At 38.5% G+C, this 14,724-nt stretch overlaps 1 protein-coding gene across 1 annotated transcript; it reads right to left on the minus strand.

The window, feature by feature from the left end:
* Window positions 1–60: 60 nt before the first annotated feature.
* faah2b (fatty acid amide hydrolase 2b) lies at window positions 61–12,622 on the minus strand. Its single transcript, XM_086058431.1, has 11 exons — window positions 12,379–12,622; window positions 12,145–12,227; window positions 11,905–12,041; window positions 11,435–11,644; window positions 10,762–10,881; window positions 9,202–9,337; window positions 9,014–9,131; window positions 8,819–8,938; window positions 8,645–8,756; window positions 1,279–1,467; window positions 61–1,204 (listed from the first exon to the last, which is right to left on the minus strand). Exons 1-11 carry the CDS (start codon window positions 12,562–12,564, stop codon window positions 1,011–1,013), a joined length of 1,605 nt encoding a protein of 534 aa, XP_085914557.1. The 5' UTR covers window positions 12,565–12,622; the 3' UTR covers window positions 61–1,010.
* Window positions 12,623–14,724: the final 2,102 nt, after the last annotated feature.

Below are 14,724 nucleotides of genomic sequence, written 5' to 3' on the forward strand. Positions count from 1 at the left end.
CTTTTTTTCTCCCCCCAGACAAAAGGTAATGAAATAAAATGACAGCAAGACTGTTAACGCTTTGGTTCACAAGATATTTTTTATTTGTGTGATTTTTCAGCACAACAAGCCTGACAGTTGATTAACATTCACAGACCCAATGTTGGAAAATGGATTCATAAGACAGACATACTTTAACCACTGTTATTGAAATAGCCAATTTTATTTAACTCATTCACTCACAGCACTGAAGCAATCCCCTTCACTCCCGGCTGTTTTACTGGATTTTGATTGATTTTGCAAGGCTCACAGAATATTCTGTTTTATTGCTAAAAATCAGGAACCTACCAAAAGAAAGATTAAAGTCTCTTCTTTCATCAGAAAAAAAAAAAGAGTATACTTCTGTTTCCGTTTTGCAGCAATTGGCGTTAGACTATAGCTAAGTTTCATCATTATTCACAAATCTATTTAGAATTGTGAGTAATTGAGGTTTTTTTTCAACATGGCCCTGGTTCATCTCCATTGCTCTGCTGCCACTTGCTGGCCGTTTGTGTAATAACTAACTACCATTTCTTCAACTGTTCTTTGCAGTTGAGAGGCTGCATCAAAGCCTTCTGTATGCTAAAACGTATAAATACGTCTTTGGGACACTTAAAACATTTCAAATGGAACGTATTTATACGTTTTTGGGAGCAAGTGAGTTAATGGGTACCAAAAAAATATCTCTGAATGTTACGAATCATAGAAAACAGCCCAGTTATTGTTTTGATTTATGAAAAAGGTTTAATTTGCACACCTTCAAAGTTAAAGAACAAAAACAAAACAATTTGTAAATTGTTACAAATCCATGCATCGTTATGTCGAATCATTAGTAGCCTTCTACTAGGAACATTCACTGCCATTTAAGTGTCACCTCCATCTTAAAAACATCTGAACGTTTGTAAAAATTAGAGAGAAATAAAAGTTTTAGTAAAAATTGGGGGGAGTCAATTACTGTTTTTTTGCAACTATCCTCCCGCAAATGGAGATCATTACACCACCAATCTTTTCGCCGTTACCGGAGGCTCCCTCCAGCCCCCGAAAGCCCTCTCCAGATAGAGCGCCACAGCCAGGGGCAGCCGATCCTGCAGTTTCCCGCTCACCACTTGCACGCCCATGGGGAGACCCTCCTCGTTCAGCCCCAAAGGACACTGGGTGACCGGCAGGCCCAGAATATTGATGATACCTAGCGAAGACGGGGAAAAGAATGACTTGACATGTTCGGATGGGATGAAAGGGATCACCTGCGCGGTTGTGCACCGGTGTAGGCGAAGTCAAGGGGTCGAAAAAGCGCGTGGTGATGTTTTGGGGCCACCCTGGGATGCGTCGGGTAAAGAAGCACGCCGTCGGTCCCCAGCAAGTCGTCAATATCTTTCTGCAGCTTCTCCTTCATCTCCACAAGGAAGGCGGGAGGTGTGGTTGTTGACATCTTCTCAAATAAGACCAGACCTACACAACGTCACGTGAACATTTCACACAAAGGTAAGAGTTTTAGTTAACAGCAAGCTTCCACAGCGCTAAATAGGGCCCGGACCGATATGTATGCATTTAGGCCGATACAGATTTTTGGCAGAAAAAATACCAATTAAACGTCCAATTATATTTAAAATAAATAAATATATATATATATATATATATAATGCACAAAATTATCCTCCCCATTCCTTTTCAATGGATGTCACTTGCGCACTAACTTTACTTGTGCTGCATGTTGGAGTACGTAATTGGGCTGGAAAAATAGCAATCACGATTATTTGATTGAGATTGAAATCATGGTTAAAACTATTTGTACTTCAAAAATTCAACAACTTGAGTGTCATCGTAGCATGACTTGCATTCATCCCTGCACTTTGTTTTTGTCAACTACAAATTATGTTGTAAATGTTACGTGAAATTCAAGCCTCTTGTATTTTTACTACTCATTTTTATTCTAAGCATGAAATCAAACTTTAAATATAACTTGAAAGGACAATGACAAAATAAAAATGAAGTGAAATAGAATATACTGTACTCAAAAAAAAAAAAACTAATACTGACTGTTCATGTGCGTTTTGGCCTCTTGGGGTCAGTGTGGTGCCGTGTATCCATGGTGTACACACGAGTACAGAAGAAAGTTACGATTAAATTCTATTAAAATATCTCGTTTTTCACAGATTGGGAAGAATTTGTGCCTTTGCGTAGTGGTATCTTACTTGTGGGTATGTGTTTCCACTGCATTTGTGTCTGAATATTCGTTATTTGAGGGGAAAACACTTCCGAAGTCGATGCTAACTTCCGGTTAGCATTTGAATGGGATCCTCCCTTTGCTTTTAGCATTAGCGCTAGGCTAGCGATATTTTAAAACAGCGTGTTTTGTATGCAGTGGATGTCATTCTTAACGTCGTGTGTTTAGTTTTAAAATTAATTGCAACTGGGATGTCATTAAACAGCTTAAAGGACGCTTGGGGGGGTGATGAGTTATTAACATTGTTTTTTTAGTTTTAATTTATATTTTAGCTGTTTTAGATTTAGTTAACTCAGTATGGCTAAATTAATAGCATTTTTATGTGTCTCACACTCCTGAGAAAATAAGGGAGTGTATGGGTCTGGTATCTGTCTCTTCCGAAGGAGACGGGCCGATGTGTGATTGTTTTTCTCTAATCTGATTTATAGCTATGGGAACTTGCAGAAGGGAGGAGAGAGGGATTTTCTTGTTTATACTGTGTTGTGGGCTGATGGGAGGAGACTTGTAGTCTCCCACTATTCTGAATAAGTATTGAGGTACCACGTTGGACGAGACAGACAACTGAGAGGACACGGCTTCAGTGTCATCAGCTTTTGTCCTCAGAAGCTTCTGATAATAAATACCTTTGCAAAGGAACTTCTTCAACAGAATCTCACCATTCAGTTAATTGAACACGCAAAGAGTACAATACTTAATATTGTCTACTCTAACAAATGGTGACCGCCGACGCTGAATTATAACGAATGGTCTCCTCCGTTGAACCGAACGGACGTGGAGCTAGATGCGGCGTTCAAGGACGGGCGGAACTTCTAGGCCTAAAAAAATTAAGTACGGTAAGTGGAGACTGTTATCCACGTAGAGAGGTTCTGTCTGTTTTTGGGTCCGCTGCAACTGGTTTTTCGTCCCCCAAATTGTCTAAATTTTAAATGAGATCTGTGTGAACAAGTTATAGTTTGATGTCGTTAGAGAGTTGATAATTCCGATGATATTGAACTAAACACGTCGTGGAGTGGTGCATTTTAGAAGTGACGTAATGCAGACTCAAATAGGTGAAGCTTTTTTGTACAGGAAGAAATAGCGGTTAATTTTTTGATTTGTTTTGTTTCTCGTCAACGCTATGAAGAATCCTTAGACCATAATATATATTGAATAAAAGGGTTTGCCGGATGACGTAACAAGTCTTTCTTGTTTACTAAGGATCGCGAAGATTATGGTGAGCGTTTCTGTTTATATTAATGATATAACAGTTTTGACCGGATTGGGGACGAGTATCATATTTGTTCATGGCTCTTATTGAAAAAGTCCTATTTACACGTAATATGTTTTTTGAAAAAACGCCTGTTTGAAATTGAACAGTATTGAGGGGTCCAGGTTGATTACAGTAATAATTGGATTTATCTTACTGTATTTGCAATCGAGAGATTACGTGAAAGATTTTATTTGGAGTTATGGCGCTCCTACTTTTGTAGTTTTGGGGTCAGGATTACCGTATGAATACCTTTTGTTCTACGGTTGAATTCAATGGTACGTGACAATTTATTTTGAAAATGAGCGCCTTGCAGAAATTTTGCAATATATGGAGAACAGTTTAGCTCAGCGGGATTGGGTAACCGCTGTGTATAAACGAGAGGTCACGTAATTCTTATGTCTGTCTGTGTGTGGCCATATGTGTTAACATATTGAACTATTAATACTAAAAGTGAGACGTCACTGTGTTGAAACCGAAAGTAAACATCAAAAACTACAAACAAAATGGAGGCGATTTCGACCCGGATATAGAATGGTTTGTCCTGAATGCGCTTCCGGTTCAGCGAAAAATAAAAGCGTCGATGAACAATGAAAAAACGAACTATGGATCGATTGTATACAAAGCTTTCGCTGGACAAAATGGTATGTCAGAATTTTGTATTTTCTTTGTTGGTAATGAAAAAAGGCTGAATTTGATGCTAAAATGACTCCAGCATTTGTGGAGCAGTTTACGGGTGGTTTGTTCGAAGTTACCCGTTTACTGAAATCACCGTATAAAACTGCGGTTTGAATGCTATAAGATTTGTAGACAACGAATTGAAGGAATAACACCGTTTATTATTTTATAATGACTGAAGAGTGTGTGCGTATGCATTTGAGTGTGTGACCTAGCTTCTAAAAAGGTGGGGGCTATTTTTGTTATTGTGTGTGAGAAATGTGCATATGGGGATTTTGTTTGTTTTTCTTCAATATTTTAACTAAGTTTGGTGTTGTTTTGTGTGAGATGATATTGTTGTGATAGTGGCGTTTGTTTTATTAATGGGAATATGATAAAATAGGTTTTGCGATTTATAATGTTACGATTACCCCCCCCCCCCCCCCCGTTTCTAGGTTAGAAAAAAAGGTGGGGGCTGGGCTGTGCGCTGTTAGCATAATGTGTCCTCGTAATGGGACTTTTTCTTTGTCAAAATGGTAAGAGAGGAATGATAAACAATATAAAATAAGTAATAGTATTTGAAAGATATTGTTGAGTTTTTGAAAAAAGAATATTAAATTAGTGTTTTATTTTTATTTTTTATTTTTTTTAGTGACTGAGCTAATACATCTTTACACTTTAATGATTGATGACGATGGTTAATTTGTTAACTTTCCCTTTTCGGGACAAATGAATAAAGAGTAATGATAAAATAATGGCATTTTGTTTGAGCTATGTTGAGTTGATATAATTATGCCTACATCTGTATAGCTGTGGCTGGAAGTAAGATAGTTGAATAAGGAGTTATGAATGTTTTTGAAATTGACATGTTGATAATGATTTTTAATATTTGTTTTTTTTGAGTGTGTCATTTCAGAAACTGATGTTTGAGTTCCAAGGCAGATGAGGGTTTGATGGCCTTCACTGATTACAAACTGCGAACGGGCTGCGCCCCAGCTGCTGATACGTTGTATGGCTAGCAGCTATTTGAAGGGGTATTGAAAAAAAAAAAAAAAAATTAATAAAGAGGCTGTGTTTTTTTTACGAAACATTTTTGAGAAAGCAGGAAGTGAACTGTCTTGCTATGATCCCATATCCTCAGTCTGGCATTTTTAATGCATTGTATCAACGAGTGTGCATTTTTTTTGATCAGGTGAGCTCTCAGAAAGACTGTGTCATCGGATCCACATTGCAGACTGCGTCTGAATGGATGTGGCAGAGATCAAAGGTCAAAAGCCGCAGAGCAACAGTCTTCTCGTCCTGTGCCTAAGAAAAACATGATGTTCAAATTCCTCAATGCCCAGTGACTGTGTATACGCCTCATTATAGTGACTTCTCCCCTATGGCTGTTTTGCATCCGGAGGAAATCTAAATGCCTGCTCTGAACATTGCTGCCACAGCAGCCGCCCTGCTGGCCAGGACTGAACATTGACAACAGCTGCCGTCCTGCCTTTTGCTGGGGGTCTGGACAAAGAAAGTTGGTGGTCGGAATGGGAATACTTGTTCAGGGATATGCTACATAGTGATATGCAAGGCATTTTTAATGTGTTGAGTGGGGAACTGTGATCTATAGCAAGATATTTCAGGAAATTGAAAACGACATATGTAAATTTGAAATGAGGAATTGAGAAAATTTATTTCAATCTATAGCCTACTAAATTTTTGCCTATATTTTTGGGAGAATCAGTTTCTGAATTGGTACAATGGGAATTTTATTAATATGATATGATATGATATATTTTTATTTTCCCCGTGAGGAACTTTTTTGGACTTCGTCCAGCTGCAGCTATAGTATAAAATAAATAATAGAATAAAATGAGTAGTAACAAGTAAAAGACTAACTAAGAGTTTGATGGCTAAATTAGATTTTTTTTTTAACAGCACTTTGATTTATAAATCCCAGAAATATTTTGTGTGCTGTGTTTTTTATGAGCCCCGCTAATATGTAAAAGATTAGAAGTTTGAAGATAATTTTTAGTTTGATTAAATCTAGGAAATGGTAGATATTTGTAAATTTTGTGTGATTTTATCCTCAGCCCCACTAATCTGTAAAAGAGGTGAGGTTGATTGGCAGTTTAAATAATTTTCGGGACTCTAGGAGAATTAGAGTAATATGGTTACCTCTATTTTTTATGGCCCCAAAGTCATCATATATTAGTGTCTTAAGTTGTATCTGCTTATGCTCAGTTTTATAGTGTTTTGTAGCTCTTTTGTTTATCTCATAGCCTGATTTAGAGGGTTGAGTTATTTATGACGTTTTTTGAGTTATGAGGTCTCTATTTTGTCCTCCCTTTATCTTGACGTGTTTGAAAAAATCAGTGGATCTTTGTCAAATGAGGGAGTTTATGTTTAAGAATTTAACCAATGTAGACGAGTTAGAAAATTAAAATCAAACTTAAAAACGAAATTAAAAAGGTTGTGGGGTATCGGCCTACACTCTAATTGACAGGATGAGTTTGAAAGTGATAATCCACAGTTTGAATATGAAGAAATCTACCAGAGGAAATCGATCGCAAAGTAAGTCTGAAGCAAGCAAGGACAATAATGCATATTCGCCGAATGAAGGTAATTATATTATATTATATCTTTTATCTCAGAATCATATTTGAAAAATGTAATGTTTGGAGCCCAGTGTTTGCAAAAGAGTATAGATAATATGAATATATGTGAGTTTTTCCCAGCATGCCAGGATTCGGCCGGTCATGGGATTCTGGGAAGAGAATAAGAGATATGAAAGGCACAGTTATGCAAATTTAGAACAAATTTAGTCATGGTAAAAAATTACCTATTATTGAACAAAACCTATTTGAAAAATAAATATTTATAAGCTCTGTCTTATATTAATGAATGAGCGAATGTCATTCAACTCAATCAAAGGCTGGGCTCTATTTTAATGTCACAAAAATAGATATTTTTTTGTTCCAACAGTGCAGGACCTACAGATCTTAATCAAATAACATTTACTAATCCCAACTAACAAAACCTATCAGGGTTTTTTCCTCCAAATAAAATTTATGTGAGTTTATGAGAAACTAAAAATGAAAAGTTCCTGCACTCAGGAGAACGGCCCCAGGGGGTTGGTGAGGAAATCTTGTGCAGTTCTCTGCACAGAGAAAATTCCACATCTGGTCTACAAGGCTTCCGGAGACGTGCCAGGCTCGGCTATCTCATCAACTGATGATCATCAATCTTATCACCTCCGACCTGGAGCCACGTCAGCTGACCCAGTGATCGTTCTGGAGCGGCTGTTTCGACATCATTCGACACCGTTTGAGGACATCAGTCAACGGATCAAGTCAAGTGCCTTTTCTTGGGCAATCATTCCAAGAAGAGTCACATTTTTCGGGCAGAATAATCCCGTGACAAATCGAAGAATTTGGGTAGTCTACCCCAAATTCTTAAAGAAGAGACGAACTATTGCGACACTCTTTTCATTAAAAAAAGACCTTCAAAGAACTTCATCACAAGATGGCTTCAAAGAACACATATTCGTCTGCCGATACATTGCGACACTTTTTAATGAACAACATTTTATGTTAGGCCTCACATATGCTATGCTTATTCCACTAAAAATCTTTTAAATGTATCAAATTGTTTTTTAATGTCATATGATTGCTAAACTACCTCCTCTTCTGCTAAAGGGATGTTTTAAGGATAATTATTTTTACCACACAACCATTGAAAAAAAAATGTTTTAATGTGTTGAGCTCTCAAGAGCTCAAATGAGGGAATGATGAGTTATTAACATTGTTTTTTTAGTTTTAATTTATATTTTAGCCGTTTTAGATTTAGTTAACTCAGTATGGCTAAATTAATAGCATTTTTATGTGTCTCACACTCCTGAGAAAACAAGGGAGTGTATGGGTCTGGTATCTGTCTCTTCCGAAGGAGACGGGCCGATGTGTGATTGTTTTTCTCTAATCTGATTTATAGCTATGGGAACTTGCAGAAGGGAGGAGAGAGGGATTTTCTTGTTTATACTGTGTTGTGGGCTGATGGGAGGAGACTTGTAGTCTCCCACTATTCTGAATAAGTATTGAGGTACCACGTTGGACGAGACAGACAACTGAGAGAACACGGCTTCAGTGTCATCAGCTTTTGTCCTCAGAAGCTTCTGATAATCAATACCTTTGCAAAGGAACTTCTTCAACAGAATCTCACCATTCAGTTAATTGAACACGCAAAGAGTACAATACTTAATATTGTCTACTCTAACAGGGGCAACGAAATAACCAGAATAACTTGCTAGTTGCTAATGCTATGCAAGCAAAATGGTGCCCTCAGGTTACTTTTACAGCGTGGAAAACCTTTGTTTTCTTTGATAACGTTCATAACATGTTAAGAGGAAAATAATCGGCCATTTGGCCCAATTGGCCGATTGTTTTGACAAATGTTCGAAGGCCAATAATCGGCGGCCGATTAATCGGTCGGGCCCTAGTGCTAAACATATTAACACTCACTAATAGCAGCGACGGTATGGTCAGATTTTCCTACAACGCTTTTCAACGCCTCCCACACGGGCCACATGGGCCGGCCCGGCTGTCTCAACTGCTCGGCAAACGGAACCGGAGGCTGCGGAGAACATGTGAGTCTTTTGGCCACCAAGTTGCGAACGCCGCGCCGTCTCCTCAAACCTTGCCCTCTTTGTCCGGAAGAGCCATGAAAGCGTCCCAGATGCGGAAGCCGTAGCGGAGCTCGGGGAAGTGCACTTCTTGGACCGATACACCGAGATCCGCTTCCAGACGCTCCACCACCTGAGATGGGGGAAAAAAGAAAAAAAAAACATTGTGAGTTGATCATTTACAGTATAACTAGCTAACTTGACTCACCTGCTTCTGTATTTGTCTGAGTTCGTCACTAACGGGGGACGTCAGAGGAGAGCCTCCGTCATCAGAGATGGTAAAGAACCGGAGTTTTTTTAGCTCCACCTTCTTGTTCAGGGACAACCTGTGCAAAAACAAAATACTGACCTACTGGGCTGATCTCGGCTGTGGCCGCTAAAACTTTGGTCGCTCACATATCTGCGTTTGGTCCTGCCATGATTCTCAACATGGGCAGGAGGTCTTCGGCGTAGCGGCACATGGGCCCCGCGCTGGCGTACTCTTCGTGTCTGCCGCAGTACGGCGGGTATTGGTTTTCGTTGGACACCACGCCTGCAGTTTTTGGATCAAATTATTATTTTTTTTTACGTTTTTGGGATGTCTACATTCTAGGATATATATATATATATATATATATATATATATTTAATTTTTTTTTTTTAAATTCCGAGAAAAAAACTAGCATTTTTTTTTGTGACCTTATTAAGTGGGGGGAAAAAAATTATATATATATATATATATATATTTTTTTTTTTTAGGGCGGGGGCAATATTCCGAGAAAAAAAGCTTGCAAAAAAAACTCGTAAATTTGTGACTTTATTAAACGGAAAATTTGTGGGGGGAAACTCGGAAATTTCCCAATTTGCGGAAGAAAGAAAAAACGCGGAAATTTGCCAAATTTGTGACAAAAAAATCACAAGAAATACACGTCGCGTAGCTATGGTCTGTGAGGATTTATTGGGAGTTAATGGAACACGGTTTATAAAATGAAAAGGCAGGATGGAGACGGATTCAAACTTTACTCGTCATACACTGCAGCGAGAGCGACAACACTTCCTGATCCCCTATCAGCTAACTAAATGCTAACCAATCAGAAGCTAGCATACGTTAGGTAAATGCAAGTGAATGACGGAGAGCAGCAGATTCGACACATCAACTTGGCTACCTGTACAAAAAAAATACAGAAATGTATAAATAATCATTCTGGAATCATAAATGTACAAGTAAAATTTATTTTAACGAAATAACTTAAATGTTTGATCCTCAGGGTGTGGAGTGTGGACCTTCGCAAGTTTTTTTTCCTCGCAAATCTGCCACTTTATAGTTTTTTTCTCAGAATATTGACCCCGCCTTCTAAAAAAATATGTTTATACGTGTCCCTAATACGCCGTCGTAGCATTCATTTTCATCCCAAAAACATGATTTTAAATAAACATTTTTTAACGTGGATATAAGTGTTTTTCACATTGCAGCGACGATATGCTAAACAAGACTAATTAACTCATTCACTGCCATTAACGGCTACAGACGTCGTCATTTGAAGTATTTCTATTAGTTTAACATTTTTTCCACTTTTGTTAACAAGAGTATGAAAACCTAGAAAAAAAATGTATTGTACATTTTTAACAGATATAAAATTGTGATTAATCGTGAGTTAATTATAGAAGTCATGAAGTTAATTACCACAAAAAAAATGTAATCGCCTGACAGGATTTAAAGAAAAGAAAAAGATTATTAAAAATTAGGGGCATCAGGCGATTAAAATTGTAATCGTAATTAATCACATGGCTTCACTAGTTAACTCACGATTAATCAAATGTTATCTGTTTTAAATGTACAATAAAAAAATATCGGTTTTCATGCTCTTGTTAACAAAAGTAAAAGAAAAAAATATATAAATAGTTCAAATGAATTTTTGACGTATATAGCCGTCAATGGCAGTGAATGTGTTAAAGAATGTCGCTCGATCCTCTTACCGGGTGTGGTTTTATGGCCAAATACTCCATTAAAGAAGCACGGCAAGCGGATGCTGCCGCCGATGTCCGAGCCCAGGCCAATAACCGCGCCGGCCCCGCCCAGCAAGCTGCCCTCGCCACCTGTTGGGGACACAGGACGCAATATCAACTGCATGTGTTTAACTCATTCACTGCCATTGACGGCTATAGACGTCAAAAATTCATTTGAACTATTTGTAGTTTAACATTTTTTCCCACTTTTGTTAACAAAAGTATGAAAACCTAGAATTTTGTTGTTTTATTAGAACAGATATAAAATTTGTGATTAATCGTGAGTTAACTAGTGAAGTCATGCGATTAATTACATTTAAAAATTGTAATCGCCCGACGCCCCTAATTTTTAATATTTTTTTCTTTAAAAAAAAACATTAAAAATTACAACTTTATTTTTTTTTTAAAGAAAAGGTTATTAAAAAATTAGGAGCATCAGGCGATTACGATTTTAAATCATAATTAATCGCATGACTTCACTAGTTAACTCACGATTAATCACAAATTTTATATCTGTTCTAAATGTACAAAAAAAATCTAGGTTTTCATACTCTTAACAAAAATGGGAGAGAAAAAAGTTAAACTAATAGCCAGCCAGTTCCCGCCCCTCGCATATATTTGCCGGTGATGGTGTATGACTAACCTGAGCTCCCTCCCGGCATCCTCTCCAAGTCGTACGGGTTGCAGGTGATGCCGTACAGGTGGTTGTGCGACTCGGCCCACATGCAGCCCTCGCTGGTGTTGGTGACGCCCAGCGGGATGGCGCCCGCCCTCTTGAGATGGGCCACGGGCGGCGCGTCGGCCGCCGCCACCATTCCTCGCCTGCACACGATGCCGGTGGTGTGCGGCATGCCTTGAGGCAGCGAGTGAATTATTGACAGCAAACGTGAACGTGTTACTTAGAGTTACTAAATTAGATTATGCATAAGGGATTTAAGATAACAGTTCAGTGTTAGTTTTTCTGTGAACCATTTTGTACTGTCTGTTGATATCACTAATTTCAAGCGAGCTAGCAGGAAAATATTTTCATACTATATTTATACCATTCTTGTCAGATATTTTTGGTCTAATTTAAATAGGAAACAAAATTCTCCCGGGCATCAAATACGTTACCTTGGAGACCGAAGGACTCTTTGACGGAGAGAGGCACGCCGAGGAACGGCAGCTGATCCGCCAGCACCTCCTCACCTCCCGGTTCCTCATCGATCAGCTTGTCCACCTGCACCGCTTCCTGGAGCGCGGCAGAGAACCTGGAAGTGGTACCTTGAGTTATGAGACACCCCACTCAGTACTGCTGTGCGTTACGAATATAGGCTGTCGCTCCTTGGAGGAGGTAATAAAAAAGAACCGTGCCTGTCTTTGACCACTGCGTTCAGGAAGGGGTTGACTTGCTGGATCCGGTCAATGTAAGCCTGCACCACCTCCACGCTGGACACCTGCACACATCGATGAATGTGGATTCATGGGAAAGGTATCATAAGAGCATAGCTAAGTAAATATAAACCCAAAGTCAAACAGTTGGTTTTTGCATGAATAACATTTTGGACTATACGCCGAGCCTCGAGCCCCACTCAGGCTGACGTTCACCTCTCGTCGTCGGATCCTCCCGGCGAGTTGCGTCGCTGACACGGTCAGGAGCGGGTTGCTGATAGGCGGGACCTTTCTCTTATTCTCGTTGGACCGAGAAAACACGAAGCGATACAAGAGAAAGCAGACGGCCAAAAACGCGTCGAAGACCCATTTCTGGAGCCGCTCGGTGCTAGTCAGAGCCATGTTGATGTAGACAAGCTCGACCAGCTCAACGCGAAGTCAGCTGCACGTTTGGAATTGAGTCAGCGGGCCAATCAGCAATGAGCGTTGCGATGACGCGCGACGTTGTTGAGCTGGGGAGCACGCAACCGGAAGTAGCACAATTAAAATACCATGATCCATTGATCCATGCAAGGAAAATTAAAGTTTAAACTGGAGTTGGCTTATCGCTAACTGATTGCCAAGTTGGACAAATATTTAATATGTATCACCTGACCTAAGATGAAGCTCACGGGTGAAGACACAAGATTCATTTGAGCAAGATTTTTCCCCCCCTCCCATACAGCCAGAACAATCCCATCTTATTCCGCTAGATGGCAGCAAGAACAAAAAATATGTACGTGTCTTGGCTCGAAAAAGGTTGGGAACCAAACACGTCTTCTCCTCAATGCACTTCAACATAATTCCTTGGCCCCAATATGGTGGCACACAACAACGAATAAAACTATTTAACGCAGGTCAACACCTTGCCACCTAAATGCCACAAGGTACCAAAGCAAAACTTCTGCTCAAATGAAGCTCCTTAATTAACTTCAATATAGTGCTACTAACACTACTATGCCACAAGATGGCGCCAAAGTAATGAAGAGGATATAGTACAGCCCACTTTACACACATTAAAATAAAATGTACGGCTTTCATGCACGTACGTGCACATACACTCACACAAACACACACATATGTTGGTGATATTTGTCTATTGATGGAAAAATGACACCCCAATGATCTATTTATGGATGTAGATTAGACCTCACTGTATAGTGTTTTTTTTTATTATTCATTTTGAAGATACTCTCCAATCTTGTATGTTACTGGAGCACAACACAAACGTGCCGGAGAGGCGTGGGGTGTTTTTTGTGGAACTGATCCGTACCTGTAAGATGAAACCTGAATTGAACCGGGTTTTTAGAAGACTCGCGACAGACATTTGTTTTTAGCCTGGGAACTAATTGGATGCGCGGCATTTTATTTAGTCGACAGGAGGAAAATGTCATCTGGTTGCTGACATTGAAAGTGGGCATTAATCAACTCCTCTGATCCAATTTCTGGCTGATACTTGAATTCCCTGGGCGGGTTTGGGCCATATGTGGAAACAATTTCATTACTTAGGCTTCTTGGTGGTCAACATGGGAGAAAGGTAACCTGCTTCACTCTTAATGCAGCTTTTTAGTGAAATCCAAACGGATGGAATGGGGCTCAGTGTGGTACAGCTAGTTCGCATCCATTAGCAAACCTCAATCATGAACACCGTTATTATAATAAACTCAAGAAAAATCCAACTTTCCATTCGATGAATAAGTAATCAGCTGCTGTAAATAATAAATGATGTGTAATATTTTCGAAAACAATGCCACGTGTTTTTCCCCCCCACCACCTACGAAGCCTCAATTAATGGACTGATAAATAATGCAGTTCTGCAAGCTGAATATTTATAGTCGGTAAATTTTCGCATTTGTAATTTTTATTTATTTATTAAATTAAATAGTTTATTTTCGAAAAAATAATGAATCATTCTCATTTTAAACTGTATTATGTTTAATTTAAGCAACACATTTGTTGATTTTTTTTTAAACTTTCATGCAATTTGTTTAATTTACTAATGATTTCATTGAACAATTTGAGAAAACTCGATTAACATTACATTAATAATTATAAAAATAATAAAAAATAATTATGCATCAGATTTATGTAGCTGTACTGTATTTAGAAATAAAGATATCATTGAAAAAAAAGTTGTTTTCATTTTGCGTCTTTGTCGCGTCATAAACTCCACCCCTGCACTCAAACAAACAGACGAAACGCCTTACATGATACTTCATTTTAAGAAAAATCACTAAACAATTATTTAATGGGATAAATGAATAAAATAATACATTAACAATCGATAAATAACAAATTTTACGAAGGAAAAATGTCAGTCGTGAGTAGCAACCACGCCCCCTACCGGAAATGGTACCCACACTTGAAACGCCGTCATTGTGGGGAAAAAAGTACAATACTTTATATATTAAGTCAGACTATTGTTTATTTAAATAGATGAATAACTGAAAAACACATTGTAAATAAATTAAGAATTGTATTTTATTTTTTTAAACAAACCAATACATCTTTTTAAGATGTCAT

The sequence above is a fragment of the Leptonotus elevatus genome, chromosome 17 (genome assembly GCF_054856555.1).
Source record: "Leptonotus elevatus isolate MCC_2025b chromosome 17, RoL_Lele_1.0, whole genome shotgun sequence".
Classification (NCBI taxonomy): domain Eukaryota; kingdom Metazoa; phylum Chordata; class Actinopteri; order Syngnathiformes; family Syngnathidae; genus Leptonotus; species Leptonotus elevatus.

What these genes read in the sequence shown, in the direction of transcription:
- faah2b (XM_086058431.1), bottom strand. Translation starts at nt 12,564, where the DNA reads ATGGCTCTGACTAGCACCGAGCGGCTCCAGAAATGGGTCTTCGACGCG. An exon ending in GATGCCGGGAGGGAGCTCAG is followed by an intron (nt 10,882 to 11,434) that starts GTTAGTCATACA and finishes TGTCCCCAACAG; the next exon opens with GTGGCGAGGGCAGCTTGCTG. An exon ending in TCAGACAAATACAGAAGCAG is followed by an intron (nt 8,939 to 9,013) that starts GTGAGTCAAGTT and finishes CCCCCATCTCAG; the next exon opens with GTGGTGGAGCGTCTGGAAGC.